At 61.4% G+C, this 20,904-nt stretch overlaps 1 protein-coding gene and 7 non-coding genes across 9 annotated transcripts; all 8 read right to left on the bottom strand.

The window, feature by feature from the left end:
* Window positions 1–4,391: 4,391 nt before the first annotated feature.
* On the bottom strand, window positions 4,392–10,354 carry LOC115515612. 2 transcript variants are annotated; one of them, XM_030317567.1, is made up of 5 exons: window positions 10,221–10,354; window positions 7,757–7,891; window positions 7,389–7,481; window positions 4,925–5,059; window positions 4,392–4,649 (listed from the first exon to the last, which is right to left on the bottom strand). In XM_030317567.1, exons 1-5 carry the CDS (start codon window positions 10,287–10,289, stop codon window positions 4,434–4,436), a joined length of 648 nt encoding a protein of 215 aa, XP_030173427.1. In that variant the 5' UTR covers window positions 10,290–10,354; the 3' UTR covers window positions 4,392–4,433. The 2 variants fall into 2 exon arrangements, with proteins under 2 accessions (XP_030173427.1, XP_030173430.1); XM_030317570.1 differs by lacking the exon at window positions 7,389–7,481.
* Window positions 4,581–4,674, bottom strand: LOC115517432. Its single transcript, XR_003969881.1, has one exon. It is a non-coding gene; the product is annotated as a small nucleolar RNA SNORD116 (small nucleolar RNA).
* Window positions 7,413–7,506, bottom strand: LOC115517431. Its single transcript, XR_003969880.1, has one exon. It is a non-coding gene; the product is annotated as a small nucleolar RNA SNORD116 (small nucleolar RNA).
* Window positions 10,245–10,338, bottom strand: LOC115517430. The gene has a single exon (XR_003969879.1). It is a non-coding gene; the product is annotated as a small nucleolar RNA SNORD116 (small nucleolar RNA).
* A 2,542-nt stretch (window positions 10,355–12,896) lies between the features above and the next one.
* Window positions 12,897–12,989, bottom strand: LOC115517429. Its single transcript, XR_003969878.1, has one exon. It is a non-coding gene; the product is annotated as a small nucleolar RNA SNORD116 (small nucleolar RNA).
* A 2,552-nt stretch (window positions 12,990–15,541) lies between these two features.
* On the bottom strand, window positions 15,542–15,634 carry LOC115517428. The gene has a single exon (XR_003969877.1). It is a non-coding gene; the product is annotated as a small nucleolar RNA SNORD116 (small nucleolar RNA).
* Window positions 15,635–18,178: 2,544 nt separating this feature from the next.
* On the bottom strand, window positions 18,179–18,271 carry LOC115517426. The gene has a single exon (XR_003969876.1). It is a non-coding gene; the product is annotated as a small nucleolar RNA SNORD116 (small nucleolar RNA).
* Window positions 18,272–20,811: 2,540 nt separating this feature from the next.
* Window positions 20,812–20,904, bottom strand: LOC115517433. The gene has a single exon (XR_003969883.1). It is a non-coding gene; the product is annotated as a small nucleolar RNA SNORD116 (small nucleolar RNA).

Genomic DNA, 20,904 nt, shown 5'->3' with positions numbered 1-20,904 from the left:
AAGCACATTTAAGGGCATTGAACATTTAACATTACTGGACTCCACCCAAGGACAGCTGAGGAGCTCAAACATGTTGGCCCTTGGGGGAACCCCAGGGCCAAGCCCCCGGGGAATAAGAGGAGTCAGGCCCAGGAATGGGTAGGCAGCTTGGTGTGCCCTGGAAAGAAAACCAGTAGGATTTGGCAGAGAAGCACTGCTTAACACCACGATGACTGTACCCACATGACCACACAAAACATGCTCTGTGCCTACTGGGGAGTCATGGCTGGCTGGCATCACATTTTACACAGTATAGGCCTAGCTGACTATCCCTGATATCTGCATCCTGCTTATTCCACCTGGGAAGTGATGAGAAGAGACAACACAAGCTTCAGAAAGTCACACAGGTCCATAGGCATCCAGGGGAGTGACACCCACTGGGACCACTCTCTCTATCTTTCCCTATGATTCGTGGGCTCCTTCCATGCATGTGGGGCACATGTCCAAACATGGATGTATCCAGGCATGGGTTTGGGCTGATGCACCAATCCCGGGCAAAAGTGCTGTGCATAGAATCTATTCCTATCCTCACACACCACATATCGGCTCCCGAACCCAATACCCAAGGCCCAATGTGGACCATGTCTACCTTGTCCTCCCATGGGATGTTCCCCAGACCAGAGCCCCTCTACCCAAAAGCAACTCCCCTCCAAGGAAGTACCTAGCAACTTGCATAACCAAACAGGAAACATTTAAATAGCTTCGGGGCATAAAACCAGTCAGCTCTTTCCCCCAATCTGAAATTTCTCATGCCACCATTTTAAGAGCCTTTCTCATGGCACTGAACTCCCTAATTTCCACTTCCCCACTGCCTTCCAGTGGAAAATCCCTACTTTAAGGGAACTGGATAGGGACTGGCAACACAAACTAAACAATTGTCTCATCAAAACACTTTTAAGTCCATGTCAATGGTAGGCATGTGGGGGGAGAGGGGAAGAGTGGAGGAAAAGACATATGTCCACAGAATCAACACACTACTCAAACCACAACTGGGAACCATGAAGATGATCACATCCTGGTGCATATACCCACTGTGAAACACTGTACACCCCAAGATAACAGGCAGCCTGCATTATTTTCACTGAACACACACTAGAGATCCATGTCTATTACAGGCATCCAGCCATGGAATGCCTGGGACAGAGGCAATTCACACAACATTCCTAATAGAGGAGCAATATAGGTATATCTTACCCAGATGTGTCTAGCAGTCTCCATATATGCCGAAGTCTAATTGAATCACCACCAACAATAGCCCTGTAATATAAATCCCATATCCCTGTAACCATCAAGATGGCTAACTCCTTCAGGAACCTCTTTCAGAAAATGTGCAGGCTTCCAAAATACCTTCTGTGAGAAAAAAAAACAAAACAAAACACTACACTTGCCCAACCAAAAGCCAGTGTAAAACTCGACTGAACCCAGGGCTCATTCCACACAGGGAACTGACATGGCCACAGGAAGCAGGTTTGGGAGCCCCAAGCTGGAAGGAAACATGCAAAACCTTAGCTTCTTGGTCCACAGGAGGCTGCTCATGCCTACACCACAGGTCCCGCTAGCACTCTCCTCAAAATTGACTCCTACATTGGGGGCAGGATCCTTCAGCTAAGACAGCCACCAACACTTTGGCCTTTGCAGGGATCCAGCCTGTGGCATGCCATGTGGGCTCTGTCCTGCCAATAAGTAACATCAGCATGGCCCACACAGAGCTCAAGGGCTGCAGCCCCACAGGCGAGGCACAACGATAGGAGAATACATCTCCTTCACAAGGAAATGCAGACCTTCTCTAAGTTCCTGGTACGGCTGGGGCACTGAACCTCTCAGGAGATCACTCAGGTACCCGTCCTGCTGGTAGGCTCCCAGGAGAGACGTCTCCACCCCACCCAACAAGATGTGACACACCTGTGTCTGAGTCCAACGGACTGTCCCAGAGTAACACTTGCACCTCGCCAGATCCCTGCGTGAGGAGAAAAGATCTCCAAAGTAAAGTTTGACTGAGACACCTGGAGCAAAACCAGCCAGATATACGTTTTCAGCTAGCCCCAGTTTCAGGCATGAAGAACACCACCACTGACCACCATTCTGTGGGAACACAGATGCCAGGAGCACACACAAGTCAGGGACCTCTGCTCCATACATATGCAACCTGAAGACCTGAGAAGGCACCTGAGAAGGCACCTGAGAAGGGTGGAGAAATCGCATTCACATGTGAGAAACATACCCAGGTGCTCAGCTTGCCACACCGGGAAGAACGAATTTGTGACTACACCTTGCGTCTGCCTGTCCTGTCCCTCTGTCCCTTTCGGCTGCCTTCAGATGGGCAAGATGCCACGTATACAGGGGATTATGTGAGCAGGTGCATGTGCCTGTCTGTGAGTTTGGGTGTGTGCGTGTTTGTGTGTGTGAGTGTACGGGTTGTGTCTGAGTCTGTTCAGTGGTGTGGTTGAGAGAGGGTGTTTTTGCTCATCTAGGGAGGTCTCCATGCATGCAAGAGCTTACTCGGTGTGCAAATCCATAACTTGATGTCCTGCCACAAAACAGCACAAGACATATTTCCTTGCAAATCAGAGTTCACCTTTGATCTCTAGGGGTGGCTGAAACTGGCCAGTGATACCCTCTCTTAAAGCACTGTTGCCAAGCATAGCACACCAGTATCTACACCCCTCCTCTCCTGCCACTGGTAACCATGACAACGTGGACTGTGGAGGCCAGCAAGCCATCACACTGGAAGCACACTTGAATGAACCTCAGCAGTCAGTGGAAAACCGAAACATCCCAAAGTAAGGCTGGCAAACCTCCAGTGTGGGCAACTAGGCAGAAGCCTAGGCATAGCCATGTGAGGCGGCCAAAGGATTATAGGCCAGGTGCCCATACTTATCCATTTTGACAAAACACCCTCTGCAGCAATGAAGCACATGCCTTCCCCACCAAATGTCAGTATACAACCCCAATGAAACCAGGGTGCAATCCCAGCCAGAGAACCGGCATGGCCAAGGCCAGTGGACTTCAGGGCCTAGAGCTGTGAAGAAACGAGAAATCTATTGGCTGCCTGGTCCAGAGCAGCCTGATCAAGCCTACATGGATAGTCTCTTCAGCACTTCCAAAAAACAGACCCACACATTGGGGGCACAATTCTTCAGTGAGGAAAACCACCAAATGCATTGGTCTTTGAAAGGACCCAGGCTATGGCATAAGATGTGCGCCCTCTGCCTACGACCAGGAACAGTGGAATGGCCCTCACGAAGCTCAAGTGCTGCAGCCCCGCAGGTGAGAGGTACACTGCACTTGCTGGAAGATAACATGTCTTCCTCACAGGTGGGGGGACCTCTCCGAAGATTCCCATCCAGCAGGGGCATTGCGCCTAGCATCACAGAACATAAGCCCCCAGTGTGCTGGTAGGTTCCTGCAGAAAAGTGCCCACTCCACCTAAAAGTATTGGAGACACCTGTGCCCAAGTTCAACAGAAACTCCCAGAGTAACAGTGTCATGTCAGCAGCATTATAACAAAGGAGACATTGTCACAAAGGCAGGACTGACCAGAGATAGGTCTTCATCCAATGCCACACTTACACTCATGAAGAACACCACCAATGAATGCAGATCTTTAGGGCACAAAGGGAAAGGAGAGCACACAGCAGAAGGACTACAGTACAAAAATCATGCACACTGAAGCCGGGACATTGAGCCACGGTTTGCCATCCACATCAAAAGCCAGATATCAATCAGGAAACCAGGAAGGAACTGGGAACGAAATGTGACACTAGGGAAGAGAAGGCAGATAGAATCACCAAGAATGTGGGACTCTGCTTTCCCTACCATTAGTACCCAGGCTAAGGGCAGAACAAAGACATGACTGGAAACGGAGGCGTTAAGAAGTGTAGTCATAGACACACTGTGAAGAAAACTGAAAGAGATTCCCAAGAAGTAACCAACAACAAGAGGGTCTAAAGAAATGTCCAAACAACGGAGACGTAAGCTACTCCATGTACGAGAGGGAGAAAAAGGGCTCGCCCAGGTATCGCCGCTGGTTCAGACTGGGGTTGACAGGCAACCCATGGCCTGCAGGCTTGCCACGCTCGGCCCCTCAACACACACCGCCGCGCGCTTAGGCCCGCACAGCCGTCCGGGCCCTCGCAGGCCCCAGCCCTCGACTCCCAAGGGCCGGTGCCACAAGACACGCCGTTGAAGCCCTAGGCCTTGGGGGACCGGCTGCCCCACTCGACCCCAGTCGCCAGCCACCGCCCGCAGGCCCTGCCAGCCAGGGCCCTGCCCGCGGCGCCCAGGGCCCGTGCCACGGACACGCCTTTGAAGTCCTAGGCCTCGGGCACCAGCTGCCCCACTCGACCTCCGATGCCGCTCATTGCCCTCAGGCCCTGCGAGCCGTGGAAAGCCTGCTAAGGCGGGGAAACGGCTCCCTGACCCGGACACACCCCGCGAGCCTCTCCCAGGCGCAGGCCGTGGGTGCTGGTGCTTGAAGCAGTGTGGCCAATGGGAAGCCTGCTGTCCCTGACGCTTACCTTCCCTGGGGCGGACAACGTGCTGGACCTCAGTTTCGATGAGAACGACGGGAGGGAGTTCTCACTCATTTTGTTCAGCTTTTCCAAGGAATGCTGTTGAGGGAGTCATCATCGATCCGAGCACATTCAGGGCCGCCTGGCCGGCTGACCCAGGCGGGCCGGGTGGCTCAGCGGGGCAAGCCGAGGGACTCAGGGTCCTCCCGGTGCCCGGGCCGTGCAGAGCCGCGCCACTGAGCCAGAGGAACGGACAGGCCCCTCTGGGAGCAAAACCCCACACGCCCAGCGGGCCGCCTGCACTGGCGGCCTCTCGGGCAGCCCCGGGAAAGCCTAAAGCCAGGGGCACTCGCTGACACCCAGGGAAGGCTTACCGTCCGGACGCTCGCGTCAGCAAGGTGCCCGTTCCGGGCCACGCTTCTTCCGGCCGTGCCGCACACCACAGGCACTCGGGGGCCAGGGAGGCCTTCTTCTCTCGGCCGACCGCGAGCCTGGCGTGGCCACTGCACCTGAGAAAGGGGGAGCAATCGCCCGCGGGCGTGACCAAGCTACCCAGGGGCTCCGCTCGCCACGCCGGGCAGAACGAGTCCGAGACTACGCCTTGCGTCTGTCTGCCTGTCCTGTCCCTCGGCCCCTTGGGGCTGCCTGCGGACGGGCAACAAGCCACGGGCGCAGGGCACTGTGGGAGCAGGAGCGCGTGCCTCTTCGTGCGCACGGAGGGTCGTGTGTGCTGGCAGGCTGGGTGGGCTAGGGGGTGTAGGGGGCTGCTGAGCCGGGCGGCCTGGGTGGTCCCTGCAAGGGCACGCGTGCCTGGTGCGCAGGTCCTGGCCCCGGCGTCGCGCCAAGCGACGGCACAGGCCCGGTGGCCTTGCACCCCAGGGAGCCGCGCTGGACGCCTCTGGGCCACTGACGTCGGCCAGGCTTTCCCCCGCCCAAACACTCTCTGGCCCCGCGGTGCCCACCGACCTCCACACGCATCCGTTCCCGCCGCTGCCCACCCATTCCACGTGCACCGTGGAAGCCAGCACTGGATGGAACCTCAGGGGTCCCAGGAAAACCCAAAAACTGCCCACAGGGAGTCTGGCCGCCCTGGCCCGCAGGCTACGGGGCAGAGGACGAGGCAGAGCCCTCCCAGGCGGCCACGGGACAAACGGTGCCCCCACCTCTCCACTCTGCCAGGAGGGCCGGGGCGGCTAGGCTGCACGGGCCCGGCCCCCAACTAACGCCGGCGCCAAAGCCCACCGAGCCGCGCGCGCGTTCTCTCCCAGGGTGGCGGCGAGGCCACGGCCCCTGGGCGCCAGGGCCCCGGCCCGCGAGGGAACGAGCATTCCCTGGGCGGCCCGCTCCGTGGGAGTGTGTTCCCACCTGCATGGAAGTTCCCTCCCGCGATCTCTGCCAAATGGACCCGGCCGCCGACGGCCGGGAGCTGCAGGGAGGGCAGCCGCAGACAGGCTTTGACCTTTGCAAGGTTGCGGCCCGCGGCAGGCGACGCACGTGGCCCCCGCCCACGGCCCAGGAACACCAGCGTGGCCCTCACAGGGGACACAAGGGCTGCAGCCCCGCAGGCCAGGGCCACAGCGAGAGGAGATCGCGTCGCCCTCGCAAGGGGAGACGGACCTCTGCCAAGCGGCCCGCGGGGCCGAGGCACCGCGCCTGGCCTCAGGGCTCGCAGACCCGCGCCTGCCTGCCAGGTCACCGCAGAGGCATCTGCGGCCCACCCGAGAGGACGGGAGACACACTGCGCCCGACTCCAAGGGACGGTCCCTCCCGCGGTGTCACTTTCGCCTCACCAGCTCCGTGCCCGAGGAGACAATGCCTCCGTGGCAGGCCCTGCCCGGGGCGGGGGGTAGCTTCTTTGGCCGGGGCCCTGTGGAAAGCCCCGGTTGAAAGGCCACCACCCCTGGGCGCCCTTCCTCCGGAGACCAGAGGCCAGGAGGGCCCTGAGGAGGGGGACCGCCGTGCCACACCGGTGCACCCTGAAGCCGGCCCTGGGAGCCCCTAGCTTCGCCATCGACGGGAGGAGGCCGCAGGCCTCCGCGTAACCCACGACTGACGTGGGAACGCAACGAGGCACCAGGGCTGAGCAGGCCCGGGCACTCCCCCAGGGCGCGGTCCCCTCCGGACCGTGCCATTACCGTTCTGGCCTTCGGCCGGCACGGCATGCCGACTTCGCCCTGGGCCCGAAGCGCCGGCGCCACTCGCCGCCTTGTGTGGCCGCCGGGCAGGGCCGATGTTTCCAACCTGGCCGGTGCCGCGGCCCGGCCTCCTGCCTTGGCCCAGAAGCCCGAGCCAGGGGCCGCTCCACGTACGTCAGTGAGAGAAAGGCCTCGTCCCGGGATGGCCGCCGCCTCGGGCTGGGGCTCCCGCGCCCCCCACGGCCTGCCAGGCTTGCCACGCTCGGCCCCTCAACACACACCGCCGCGCGCTTAGGCCCGCACAGCCGTCCGGGCCCTCGCAGGCCCCAGCCCTCGACTCCCAAGGGCCGGTGCCACAAGACACGCCGTTGAAGCCCTAGGCCTTGGGGGACCGGCTGCCCCACTCGACCCCAGTCGCCAGCCACCGCCCGCAGGCCCTGCCAGCCAGGGCCCTGCCCGCGGCGCCCAGGGCCCGTGCCACGGACACGCCTTTGAAGTCCTAGGCCTCGGGCACCAGCTGCCCCACTCGACCTCCGATGCCGCTCATTGCCCTCAGGCCCTGCGAGCCGTGGAAAGCCTGCTAAGGCGGGGAAACGGCTCCCTGACCCGGACACACCCCGCGAGCCTCTCCCAGGCGCAGGCCGTGGGTGCTGGTGCTTGAAGCAGTGTGGCCAATGGGAAGCCTGCTGTCCCTGACGCTTACCTTCCCTGGGGCGGACAACGTGCTGGACCTCAGTTTCGATGAGAACGACGGGAGGGAGTTCTCACTCATTTTGTTCAGCTTTTCCAAGGAATGCTGTTGAGGGAGTCATCATCGATCCGAGCACATTCAGGGCCGCCTGGCCGGCTGACCCAGGCGGGCCGGGTGGCTCAGCGGGGCAAGCCGAGGGACTCAGGGTCCTCCCGGTGCCCGGGCCGTGCAGAGCCGCGCCACTGAGCCAGAGGAACGGACAGGCCCCTCTGGGAGCAAAACCCCACACGCCCAGCGGGCCGCCTGCACTGGCGGCCTCTCGGGCAGCCCCGGGAAAGCCTAAAGCCAGGGGCACTCGCTGACACCCAGGGAAGGCTTACCGTCCGGACGCTCGCGTCAGCAAGGTGCCCGTTCCGGGCCACGCTTCTTCCGGCCGTGCCGCACACCACAGGCACTCGGGGGCCAGGGAGGCCTTCTTCTCTCGGCCGACCGCGAGCCTGGCGTGGCCACTGCACCTGAGAAAGGGGGAGCAATCGCCCGCGGGCGTGACCAAGCTACCCAGGGGCTCCGCTCGCCACGCCGGGCAGAACGAGTCCGAGACTACGCCTTGCGTCTGTCTGCCTGTCCTGTCCCTCGGCCCCTTGGGGCTGCCTGCGGACGGGCAACAAGCCACGGGCGCAGGGCACTGTGGGAGCAGGAGCGCGTGCCTCTTCGTGCGCACGGAGGGTCGTGTGTGCTGGCAGGCTGGGTGGGCTAGGGGGTGTAGGGGGCTGCTGAGCCGGGCGGCCTGGGTGGTCCCTGCAAGGGCACGCGTGCCTGGTGCGCAGGTCCTGGCCCCGGCGTCGCGCCAAGCGACGGCACAGGCCCGGTGGCCTTGCACCCCAGGGAGCCGCGCTGGACGCCTCTGGGCCACTGACGTCGGCCAGGCTTTCCCCCGCCCAAACACTCTCTGGCCCCGCGGTGCCCACCGACCTCCACACGCATCCGTTCCCGCCGCTGCCCACCCATTCCACGTGCACCGTGGAAGCCAGCACTGGATGGAACCTCAGGGGTCCCAGGAAAACCCAAAAACTGCCCACAGGGAGTCTGGCCGCCCTGGCCCGCAGGCTACGGGGCAGAGGACGAGGCAGAGCCCTCCCAGGCGGCCACGGGACAAACGGTGCCCCCACCTCTCCACTCTGCCAGGAGGGCCGGGGCGGCTAGGCTGCACGGGCCCGGCCCCCAACTAACGCCGGCGCCAAAGCCCACCGAGCCGCGCGCGCGTTCTCTCCCAGGGTGGCGGCGAGGCCACGGCCCCTGGGCGCCAGGGCCCCGGCCCGCGAGGGAACGAGCATTCCCTGGGCGGCCCGCTCCGTGGGAGTGTGTTCCCACCTGCATGGAAGTTCCCTCCCGCGATCTCTGCCAAATGGACCCGGCCGCCGACGGCCGGGAGCTGCAGGGAGGGCAGCCGCAGACAGGCTTTGACCTTTGCAAGGTTGCGGCCCGCGGCAGGCGACGCACGTGGCCCCCGCCCACGGCCCAGGAACACCAGCGTGGCCCTCACAGGGGACACAAGGGCTGCAGCCCCGCAGGCCAGGGCCACAGCGAGAGGAGATCGCGTCGCCCTCGCAAGGGGAGACGGACCTCTGCCAAGCGGCCCGCGGGGCCGAGGCACCGCGCCTGGCCTCAGGGCTCGCAGACCCGCGCCTGCCTGCCAGGTCACCGCAGAGGCATCTGCGGCCCACCCGAGAGGACGGGAGACACACTGCGCCCGACTCCAAGGGACGGTCCCTCCCGCGGTGTCACTTTCGCCTCACCAGCTCCGTGCCCGAGGAGACAATGCCTCCGTGGCAGGCCCTGCCCGGGGCGGGGGGTAGCTTCTTTGGCCGGGGCCCTGTGGAAAGCCCCGGTTGAAAGGCCACCACCCCTGGGCGCCCTTCCTCCGGAGACCAGAGGCCAGGAGGGCCCTGAGGAGGGGGACCGCCGTGCCACACCGGTGCACCCTGAAGCCGGCCCTGGGAGCCCCTAGCTTCGCCATCGACGGGAGGAGGCCGCAGGCCTCCGCGTAACCCACGACTGACGTGGGAACGCAACGAGGCACCAGGGCTGAGCAGGCCCGGGCACTCCCCCAGGGCGCGGTCCCCTCCGGACCGTGCCATTACCGTTCTGGCCTTCGGCCGGCACGGCATGCCGACTTCGCCCTGGGCCCGAAGCGCCGGCGCCACTCGCCGCCTTGTGTGGCCGCCGGGCAGGGCCGATGTTTCCAACCTGGCCGGTGCCGCGGCCCGGCCTCCTGCCTTGGCCCAGAAGCCCGAGCCAGGGGCCGCTCCACGTACGTCAGTGAGAGAAAGGCCTCGTCCCGGGATGGCCGCCGCCTCGGGCTGGGGCTCCCGCGCCCCCCACGGCCTGCCAGGCTTGCCACGCTCGGCCCCTCAACACACACCGCCGCGCGCTTAGGCCCGCACAGCCGTCCGGGCCCTCGCAGGCCCCAGCCCTCGACTCCCAAGGGCCGGTGCCACAAGACACGCCGTTGAAGCCCTAGGCCTTGGGGGACCGGCTGCCCCACTCGACCCCAGTCGCCAGCCACCGCCCGCAGGCCCTGCCAGCCAGGGCCCTGCCCGCGGCGCCCAGGGCCCGTGCCACGGACACGCCTTTGAAGTCCTAGGCCTCGGGCACCAGCTGCCCCACTCGACCTCCGATGCCGCTCATTGCCCTCAGGCCCTGCGAGCCGTGGAAAGCCTGCTAAGGCGGGGAAACGGCTCCCTGACCCGGACACACCCCGCGAGCCTCTCCCAGGCGCAGGCCGTGGGTGCTGGTGCTTGAAGCAGTGTGGCCAATGGGAAGCCTGCTGTCCCTGACGCTTACCTTCCCTGGGGCGGACAACGTGCTGGACCTCAGTTTCGATGAGAACGACGGGAGGGAGTTCTCACTCATTTTGTTCAGCTTTTCCAAGGAATGCTGTTGAGGGAGTCATCATCGATCCGAGCACATTCAGGGCCGCCTGGCCGGCTGACCCAGGCGGGCCGGGTGGCTCAGCGGGGCAAGCCGAGGGACTCAGGGTCCTCCCGGTGCCCGGGCCGTGCAGAGCCGCGCCACTGAGCCAGAGGAACGGACAGGCCCCTGTGAATTGCAAATCCTACTTGCCCTTCCGACCACCTTCATTAGCTGCCTCTCAGGCGTTTTTTGGAAAGCCTAAATCCAGCAGCACCAGTGACACTATAGACGCCTTACCGTCTCGGTGCTCCTTTAGTGAAGTTGTACATAGTGGGGCACACTTCTTCCAGGAGATACGCTAGCCACGGGCAGTCGGGGCCAGAGATGCATTCTTCTCTCAGTCGACGGCGACCTTGGCATGTCGACTGCACCTGAGAAAAGTGGAGCAATCACCCATGGGCATGGGCAATTTACCCAGGGGTTCCAGTCTCCACACAGGGCAGAAGGAATCTATTACCATGACTTGTGCCTCTCTGCCTGTTCTTTTCCTGTGTCCCTTGGGGCAGCCTGCAGATATGCAAGAAACTGTGGGTTCAGGGGACTGTAGGAGCACGAGCATGTATCTCTTCATGTGCATGGAGGGTCTGAGTGCACTGGGAGGTTGGTTTAGGAGGCATGTGTTGCCGCTCCGCCGTTTGAGCCTGTGGCTCCCCAAGAGCAGACCTGGTGTGCCGATCCTGGCCCTGGCGTCCTACCACACAACGGCACAGGACTGGTGGCCTTGCACACCAGGGAGCCACGTTGGATGCCTCTGGGCCACTAACGTTGGTTAGGGTTTCCCTCTCCCAAAGCCACTCTGGCCAAGCTGTGCCCTCGGCCCGGACATGCATCCTCTTCCTCCACTGGCCACCCTGTCAATGTGGACCGTGGACCCCAGTACAGGATGGAAACTCAAGGGTCCAAGGAAAACCTAACAACCACCCACAGTTAGGCCGGCCACCCTGGCCTGCAGCTACGGGGCTGAAACCAAAGCTGAGCCCTCTGAGACACCCACACAACAACAGGTGCATTTCTTCTCCCCTCTGCCAGAATGCCCTGAATGGCTAGGCTACATGGTCCTAGCCTCCACCGAATATGGTGTCAAATGAGACCAAACCATGGGCGCTTTCTTGCCCATGGTGTCAGTAAGTTCAGAGCCAGTGGGCACCAGGGCCCTAGGCTGCAATGGAACGAGCATCCCCTGGGCTGCCCGTCCTCAGGAGTGTGTTCCTGTTTTCACAGAAAGTCCCTTCGTTGCCCTTATCCCAACGGACGCCCCTGTCAGTGTCAGGATGCTCCAGGGACGGCAGCTGCCCCCAGGCTTTGGCCTTTGCAAGGATGTGGCCCTCTGTAGGCGACGTGGCCCAGTCTGACAGGCCAGGAACACCAGCGTGGCCCTCACAGAGAGGGCTAGGCTGTAGCCCCACAGGACAGGGTCACAATGAGAGGAGAATACATCTCCTTCCCACGGGGAGGCAGATGTCTTCCAAATAGCCCATGGGGCCGAGGTACGGGGCTTGCCCTCAGACCTCGCAGGCCCGTGCCTGACCGCAAGGCCATCCCAGAGTAGTCTGCAGCCCACCAGAGAGGACATGAGACACACTGTGCCCGAGTCCAAGTGAGACTCAGAATATCCCTTTCACCTCACCAGTACAGTGACAAGGAGACAAGGTCTCTGGCCGGGGTAGCTTCTTTGACCAGAGCCCTGCTGAAAGCCCCGAGGAACACAACCACTGGGTACCCTTCCTCAAGAGTCAAGAAGCCAGGAGGGCCCTCAAGAGGGGGACTGCCATTCCACACCCGTGCACCCTGAAGCCAGCCCTGGGAGCCACACTTTGCCATCGTCAAGAGGAGGCCTGAGGCCTCTGCAGAACCCATGAAAGACCTGGGAACGCTATGACACACTTGAGCTGAGTAGGCTTATGTGGTCTCCCAGGGCACAGCCCTCTCTGGACTGTGCCATTACTATCCAGGCAAATGGCCAGCACAGAAACTTGTATTCTGCCCTGGGCACGAAGTGCTGACACTGTTTGCCACCTTGTTTGTTGCCTGGTAGGGCTGAGGATGCCACGCTGGCAGGTACTGCAGCCTGGCTTCCTGCTTTAGCCCACCAGCCAGAGTAGGTGCCTGCTCCACATACGTCAGGGAAAGAAAGGGCTCGTCCAGGGATCGCTGCTGCCTCGGGCTGGGCCTCTGCACCCCCACCCACAGGCCAGGCAAGCTTGCCATGCTTGGCCTCTCAACACACACTGCCACGAGCTTATGCCTGTGGGGCCATCCTGGCCTACACAGGTCCCAGCCCTCGACACCCCAGGCTGGTGCCACAGACACACATTTCAAGTCCAAGGCCTTGGGGACCAGCTGCTCCAGTGACCCCAGTCGCCGGCCATTCCCCTCAGGACCTGCATGCCTTGGAAACCCTGCTCAGGTGGTAAATGCCTCCCTGAACATGAGTCCCCCGTGAGGCTCTCCTAGGCAGAGGCTGTGGGTGCTGGTGCTTGAAGGAGTGTGACCAAGGGGAAGCCTGCTGTCCCTGACGCTTACCTTCCCTGGGGTAGACAACGTGCTGGACCTCAGTTTCGACGAGAAAGACGGTAGGGAGTTCTCACTCATTTTGTTCAGCTTTCCAAGGAATGCTGTTGAGGGAGTCATCATCGATCCGAGCACATTCGGGGCCACCTGCACAGCCGACCCTGGTGGGCCAGATGGCTCAGCGGGACAAGCTGAAGGACTCAGGGTCTTCCCGTGGCCCAGGACGTGCAGAGCCATTAAAGGACAGGCCCCTCTGGGTTCAAAACCCCACCTGTCCTGCCAGCAACCTTCCTTAGTGGCCTTTTGGACAGGCTTGCGAAAGCCTAAAGCCAGCGGCACAACTGATACGGAGATGGCTTACCGTCTTCTCGCTCCAGTCAGCAAGGTGCCCGTCGCGGGAAACACCTCTTCCAGCAGTCCCGCCAACCACAGGCACTCGGAGACCAGGGAGGCCTTCTTCTCTCCGCCGATGGCGAGCCTGGTGTGTCCACTGCACCTGAGAAAGGGGGAGCAATCACTCGTGGGCGTGACCAAGCTACCCAGGGGCTCCGCTCGCCACACAGGTCAGAAGGAACTGTGACTATACCTTGCGTCTGTCTGCCTGTCCTGTCCCTCGGCTCCTTGGGGCTGCCTGCAGACGGGCAACAAGCCACGGGCGCAGGGCACTGTGGGAGCAGGAGCATGTGCCTCTTTGTGTACATGGAGGGTCATGTGTGCTGGGAGGCTGGGCTAGGGGGTGTATGGGGCTGCTGAGCTGGGAGGCCTGAGTCCCTGCAAGGGCATGCATGCCTGGTGTGCAGATCCTGGCCCCGGTGTCCTGCCAAGCAATGGCACACGCTCAGTGGCCTTGCACACCAGGGAGCCATGTTGGATGCCTCTGGGCCACTAACGTTGGGCAGGTTTTCCCTCTCCCAAAGCCACTCTGGCCAAGCAGAGCCCTCTGGCCCAGACACGCATCCTCTCCCACCACTAGCCACCCTGTCAACGTGGACTGTGGACGCCAGGACGGGATGGAAACTCAGGAGTCAAAGGAAAACCCAACAACCACCCGCAGGGAGTCTGGCTGCCCTGGTCCTCAGGCTACGGGGCAGAAGCCAATGCAGAGCCCTCCAAGACAGCCACACGACAACAGCTGCCTGCTTCTCTTCACTCTGCCAGTATGCCCTGAGTGGCTAGGCTACACCGGTCTTGTCCCCACTGAATCCAGTGCCAATCCTGACCAAACCACAGGCGCTTTCTCACCCGGGGTGTGGGCGAGGCCAGGTCCAGTGTGCGCCAGGGTCCCAGGCACAAGGGAAATCGCATCCCATGGGCTGCCCGGTCCAGGGGAGTGTTTCCTGATTGCACAGAAAGTCCCTCTGGTGCCCTCCGCACAACACAGGCCCCTGTCAGTGGCAGGATGCTCTAGGGAGGGCAGCTGCCCACAGGCTTTGGCCTTTGCAAGGATGTGGCCCTCTGCAGGTGACGTGGCCCCTTCCCACGGCCCAGGAACACCATTATGGCCCTCACAGAGAGTGCTAGGCTATAGCCCCACAGCCCAGGGGCACACTGAGAGGAGAACACATCTTGTTCCCAAGGGGAGGCTGACCTTTTCCAAGCGGCCCATGGGGCCAAGGTACTACACCTGGCCTCAGAACTCTCATGCCCGCCTGGCTGCCAGGCCACCACAGAGGAATCTGTGGCCCACCCAAGAGGACGTGAAACACACTGTGCCTGACTCCAAGGGAGAGACCATCAAAGAGTATCACTTTTGCCTTACCAGCAAGGTGCCAAGGAGACAAGGTTTCTGTGGCAGGCCCAGCCAGAGTAGCTTCTTTGGCCAGGGCCCTGCTGAAATCCCTGAGGAACACCACCACTGGGCACCCTTCCTCCGGAGCCCAGCAGCCAGGAGGGCCCTCAGGACGGAGACCGCCGTGCCACACCAGTGCACCCTGAAGCTGGCCCTGGGAGCTACACTTTGCCATCTACAAGAGGAGGCCGCAGGCCTCCACGTAACCCACGACTGACCTGGGAATGCAACAAGACACCAGGGCTAAGCAGGCCCAGGCACTCCCCCAGGGCGTGGTCCCCTTTGGACCGTGCCATTACCTTCCAGGCCTTTGGCCGGCACAGCATCCTGACTTCCACCCTGGGCTCGAAGCACTGGCACTGTTTGCTGCCTTGTGTGGCACCTGGCAGGGCCGATGTTCCCAACCTGGTAGGTGCCACAGCCTGGCCTCTTGCCTTGGCCCAGAAGCCCAAGCCAGGGGCCGCTCCACGTACGTCAGTGAGAGAAGGACTAGTCCAGGGATTGCTGCTGCCTCGGCCTGGGGCTCCCGCGCCCCCCATGGCCTGCCAAACTTGCCTTGCTTGGCCTCTCAACACACCCTGCCATGAGCTTATGCCGTGGGGCCATCCTGGCCCACACAGGACCCAGCCCTCGACACCCTGGGCTGGTGCCACAGACACGCCTTTCAAGTCCAACGCCTTGGGGACCAGCTGTCCCAGTGACCCAAGTCGCCGGCCATTCCCCTCAGGACCTGCATGCCTTGGAAACCCTGCTCAGGTGGTAAATGCCTCCCTGACCATGAGCCACCAGCGAGGCTCTCCCAGGCGGAGGCCATGGGTGCTGGTGCTTGAAGGAGTGTGACCAAGGGGAAGCTGTCCCTGACGCTTACCTTCCCTGGGGTAGACAACGTGCTGGACCTCAGTTTTGATGAGAAAGACGGTAGGGAGTTCTCACTCATTTTGTTCAGCTTTCCAAGGAATGCTGTTGAGGGAGTCATCATCGATCCGAGCACATTCGGGGCCACCTGCACAGCCGACCCTGGTGGGCCGGATGGCTCAGCGGGACAAGCCGAAGAACTCAGGGTCTGCCCACCGCCCGGGCCGTGCAGAGCCTTGACACTGAGCCAGAGGAATAGTCAGGCCCCTCTGGGATCAAAACTCCACATGCTCTGGGGGCAACCTTCATTAGTGGTCTCTTCGACAAGTTCCCGAAGTCTAAAGCCAGCAGCACAGCTGACGCTGGAGATGGCTTACCGTCTGGGTGCTCCTGTCAGTAAGATTCCCATAGCAGGGCACACCTTTTCCAGCGGTCCCGCCAATCACAGGCACTTGGGGGCCAGGGAGGCCTTCTCTCGACCGACGGCAAGCGTGGCCTGTCCAATGCACCTGAGAAAAGAGGAACAATCACCCATGGGAGTGAGCAAAGTACCCAGGGGCTCCCCTCACCACACAGGATGGAATGAATCCATGACCAAGCCTTGTGCCTCTCTGCCTGTCCTGTCCTTCAGTCTTTTGGGGCTGCCCGCGGATGGGCAAGAAGCCACAGGCACAGGGGACTATAAGAGCAGGAGTGTGTGCCTGTTCCTGTGCATGGAGTGTCAGTGTGTGCTGGGAGTTTTGGCTAGGGGGCATGTGTGGCCGCTCTACCGTGAGGGCCTGGGGCCTTGCAAGAGCACCCATGGTGCACAGATCTTAGTCCCAGTGTCCCGCCAGGCAACGGCACAGGACCAGTGGCCTTGCACTCCAGGGAGCCATGTTGGACGCCTCTGGGCCACTAACATTGGGCAGGGTTTCCCTCTCCCAAAGCCACTCTGGCCAAGCAGCACCCACCAGTCCAGACACGCATCCTCTTCTGCCACTAGCCACCCTGTCAATGTGGACCATGGACACTAGCATGGGATGGAAAAACTGCCCACAGGGAAGCTGGCTGCCCTGGCCCACAGGCTACAGGGCCGAAGCCAACACAGAGGCCTCTGAAGTCACCACACGACAAGAGCTGCCCGCTCCTCTCCACTCTGCCAGAATGCCCTCAGCGTCTAGGCTACACAGGCCTAGCCCCCACCGAATCAGGTGCCAAACCCAACTGAACCACAGGCACTTTCTTGCCCGAGGTATTGGTGAGGCCAGGGCCAGTGGGCACCCAGGCCCCAGCCCACAAGGGAGTGAGCATTCCCTGGGCTGCCTGGTCCATGGGAGTGTGTCCCCACCTGCATGGAAAGTCCCTCCAGCGCCCTCCATCCAATGGACACCCCCATCAGCAGAAGGATACTCCAGGAAGGGCAGCCTCCCATGGGCTTTGGCCTTTGCAAGGATGTGGCCCTCAGCAGGCGATGTGGCCCCTTCCCACAGCCCAGAAACACCAGCGTGGCCCTCACAGAGAGCCCTAGGCTGCAGCTCTGCAGGCCAGGGACACACTGAGAGGAGAACACATCTCCTTCCCAAAGGGAGGCGGACGACTGCCAAGTGGCCGATGGGGCCGAGGCAAAGCGCCTGGCTTCAGAGCTAGCAGGCCAGTGCCTGGCTGCCAGGCCACCACAGAGGGGTCTGCAGCCCACCCGAGAGGATGTAAGACACACTGTGCCAAATAAGGGACAGAATATCCCAGAGTATCACTTTCACCTCACCAGCTCTGTGCCAAGCAGACAAGGTCTCCGTGGCACACCCAGCCGGGGTAGCTTCTTTGGCCAGGACCCCACTGAAAGGCCCAAGGAACACCACAAATGGGTGCCCTTCCTTGGGAACCCAGGGGCCAGGATTGCCCGCAGGAAGGGGAACGCCATGCCTCACCTGTGCACTTTGAATCTGGCCCTGGGAGCCACGTGTTGCCCTCTGCAATAGGAGGACTGATGCCTCCGTGGAAACCATGAATGACCTGGGAACTCAACAAGACACCTGAGCTGAGCAGGCCCATGCGGTCTCTCAGGGCGCAGCCCTCTCTGGACTGTGCCATTACCATCCAGGCAAATGGCCAGCACAGCAACTTGTATTCCGCCCTGGGCATGGAGTGCTGGCACTGCTTGCTGCTTTCTCTGTTGCCGGGTAGGGCCGAGGATGCCAAGCTGGCAGGTGCCACAGCCTGGCTTCCTGCCTTAGCCCACCAGCCCAAGCCAGGAGCCCACTCCATGTATGTCAGTGAGAGCAAGGACTCATCCAGGGATCGCCATTGCCTCAGGCTGGGGCTCCATGCCCCCACCCTTGGACCAGGTAAGCTTGACATGCTTGGCCTCTCAACCCACACCTCCACGAGCTTATGCCCCAGGGTCTGTTCTGGCCTAGTCTCCAGCCCTTGACTCCCCGTTCTGGTGCCACAGACATGCCTTTGAGTCCGAGGCCTTGGGGTCCAGCGGCCCCACTGACCCCAGACACCAGTCATTGCCCTCAGGACCTCTGTGCCTTGGAAACCCTGCTCAGGTGGTAAATGCCTCCCTGACCATGAGTCCCCCCTGAGGCTCACCTAGGCAGAGGCTGTGGGTGCTGGTGCTTGAAGGAGTGTGACCAAGGGGAAGCCTGCTGTCCCTGACGCTTACCTTCCCTGGGGCAGACAACGTGCTGGACCTCAGTTTCGATGAGAAAGACGGTAGGGAGTTCTCACTCATTTTGTTCAGCTTTCCAAGGAATGCTGTTGAGGGAGTCATCATCGATCCGAGCACATTCGGGGCCACCTGCACAGCCGACCCATGTGGGCCGGGTAGCTCAGTGGGACAAGCCGAGGGACTCAGGGTCCACCAGCAGCCCGGGTCATGCAGAGCCATGCCACTGAGCCAGAGGAACGGGCAGGCCCCTCTGGCATCAAAACCCCACATGCCCTGCTGGCAACCTTCACTGGTGGCCTCTCGGGCAGGCCCGCGAAAGCCACGGTACAAGCTTAAACTGGGGAAGGCTTACCGTCTGGTCACTCCTGTTGGCAAGGTGCCCATAGTGGGGCACACTTCTTCTGGTGGTCCCGCCAACCACAGGCACTCAGGGGCCAGGAAGGCCTTCTTCTCTTGGCCGATGGCAAGCCTAACATGTCCACTGCACCTGAGAAAAGGGGAACAGTCACCCGTGGGAGTGAGCAAGGTACCCAGGGCCTCCATTCGCCACACAGTGCAGAAGGAATCCATGACCAAGCCTTGCACCTCTCTGCCTGTCCTGTCCCACAGCCCCTTGGGGCTGCCTGCGAATAGGCAAGAAGCCGCGGGCACAGGGGACTGTAGGAGCAGGAATGTGTGCCTCTTCTTGTGTGTGGAAGGTCAGTGTGCGCTGGGAGGTTGGGCCAGGGGTGTGTGTGGCTGCTCCGCCGTGTAGGCCTGGGGCCCTCCATGGACACACCTGGTGCGCAGATCCTGGCCCCGGAGTCCTGCCACACAACAGCACAGGACCGGTGGCCTTGCACACCATGGAGCCTCCTTGGACAATTCTGGGCCACTAACGTTGGGCAGGGTTTCCCTCTCCCAAAGCCACTCTGGCCAAGAAGCGCCCACCAGCCCAGACACCCATCCACTCCCACAGCTGGCCACCCTGGCAACTTGGACGCCAGCACGGGATGGAAACTCAGGGGTCAAAGGAAAACCCAAAAACTGCCTGCAGGGAGGCTAGCCGCCCTGGCCTCCAGGCTATGGGGCAGAGGCCAATGCAGAGCCCTCTGAGGTGGCCACACGACAACAGGTGCCCACTCCTGTCCACTCTGCCAGAATGACCTGAGCAGCATGGGCCTTGCCCCCACCAAACACTAGTGACAATCCCGACTGAACCACAGCCGCGTTCTAGCCCAGCGTGTCAGCAAGGCCAGGGCCAATGGGTGCCAGGGCCCTGGCCTCCAAGGGAACGAGCATCCCCTGGGCTGCCTGGTCCATGGGAGCTTGTTCCTGCCTGCATGGAATTACTCTCTGGCACCCTCTGCCCAACGGACTCCCCTGTTGGCCGCAGGATGCTGCAGCATGGGCATCCGCAGACAGGCTTTGGCCTTTGCAAGGATGCGGCCCGCTGCAGGCAACATGTCCCCTTCCCATGGTCCAGGAACACCGGTGTGGTCCTCACAGTGAGCACAAGGGCTGCAGCCCCACAGGCCAAGGGCACAGTGAGAGAAGATATCTCTGTCACAAAGGGAGGCCAACCCCTTCCCAACTCCATGTGCTGCCATGGCACTGTGCCTGGCCTTGTAGCTCTCAGGCCCCCGCCCGGCTGCGAGGTCACCACAGAGGAGTCTCCAACCCACCAGAACAGACATGGAACAACTGTGTCAAGTCCAACAGACAGAACCTCGTAGAGTAACTCTTTCACCTCCCCAGCTCTGTGACCGCAGAGACAAGGTCTCCATGGCAGGACTGGCTGGCAATAAGTTCTTCATGCAGGGCCCACTGAAAGGCATGATGAACACTGCTGCTGGGTGCCCTTCCTTGGGAGCCCCAGGGCCAGGAGTGCACACAGGAGTGGGACCGCAGTGGCTAATCTGTGCACCCTGAGGCCGGCCCTGGTAGACATGCTTTATCCCCTGAGAGGAGGTCTGAGCCTTCCCAGGAACCCACAACTGACCTGGGAACACCATGAGACACTAGATCTGAGCAGGCCTCTGGAATCACCCAGGGTGCAGTCCTCTGCAGACCGTGCCTTTACCATCCAGTCCAACGGTCAGCACAGCATCTTGACTTCCACCCTGGGCCCAAAACACAGGCATTGCTTGCCGACTTGTGTGTGGACCGGGATTTATTTCCAAGGTGGAACGTGTTGCAAACCAGACTTATGCCTTGGCCCACCACCCCAAGCCATGGGCCACTCCACATACGCCAGCGAGGGAAGGCGCTCATCCAGGAATCCCATCTGGCTTGAGCTGGGGTTCCCCGCAAGGCTAGGCAAGCTCCCACGCTTGGCAACTCAACACTCTCGGCCATGAGCTATGCCCGAGGTGCCATCCTGGCCCACACAGGTCCCTGCCCTTGACTCCCAGGGCTGGCATCAAAGTCATGCCATTGAAATCCTAGTACGCCTTGGAGACCAGTTGCCCCACACGACCCCAGACACTGGCCATCCCCCTCAGGACCTGCGAGCCCTGGATGTCCCAGTAAGGTGGGGAAACAGTTCCTGGACCGTGAGGCCTCAGGAAACCTCTCCCATGCTGAGGTCCTCGGTGATGGTAGTTGAAGGAGTGTGACCCAGGGGAAGCTGCTGTCCTCACGCTTATGTTCCCTGGGGCAGATAACGTGCTGGACCTCAATTTCGATGAGAATGACTATAGTGAGTTCTCACTCTTTTTGTTCAGCTTTCCACGGAATGGTGTTGATGGAGGCATCATCAATCT

Source organism: Lynx canadensis, chromosome B3, assembly GCF_007474595.2.
Source record: "Lynx canadensis isolate LIC74 chromosome B3, mLynCan4.pri.v2, whole genome shotgun sequence".
NCBI classification, from domain to species: Eukaryota; Metazoa; Chordata; class Mammalia; order Carnivora; family Felidae; genus Lynx; species Lynx canadensis.
The sequence above is the reverse complement of the archived record's forward strand: the minus strand, read 5'-3'. Positions and strand labels throughout refer to the sequence as shown.

Bases quoted from the DNA above. Each gene is read 5' to 3' on its own strand.
- LOC115515612 (XM_030317567.1), bottom strand. From the start codon at position 10,289: ATGAGTGAGAACTCCCTCCCGTCGTTCTCATCGAAACTGAGGTCCAGC. The intron at 7,892-10,220 runs GTAAGCGTCAGG...CCCCTTTCTCAG, and splicing joins CGTTGTCCGCCCCAGGGAAG to GTGCAGTGGCCACGCCAGGC. The intron at 5,060-7,388 runs GTAAGCGTCAGG...CCCCTTTCTCAG, and splicing joins CGTTGTCCGCCCCAGGGAAG to GTGCAGTGGCCACGCCAGGC.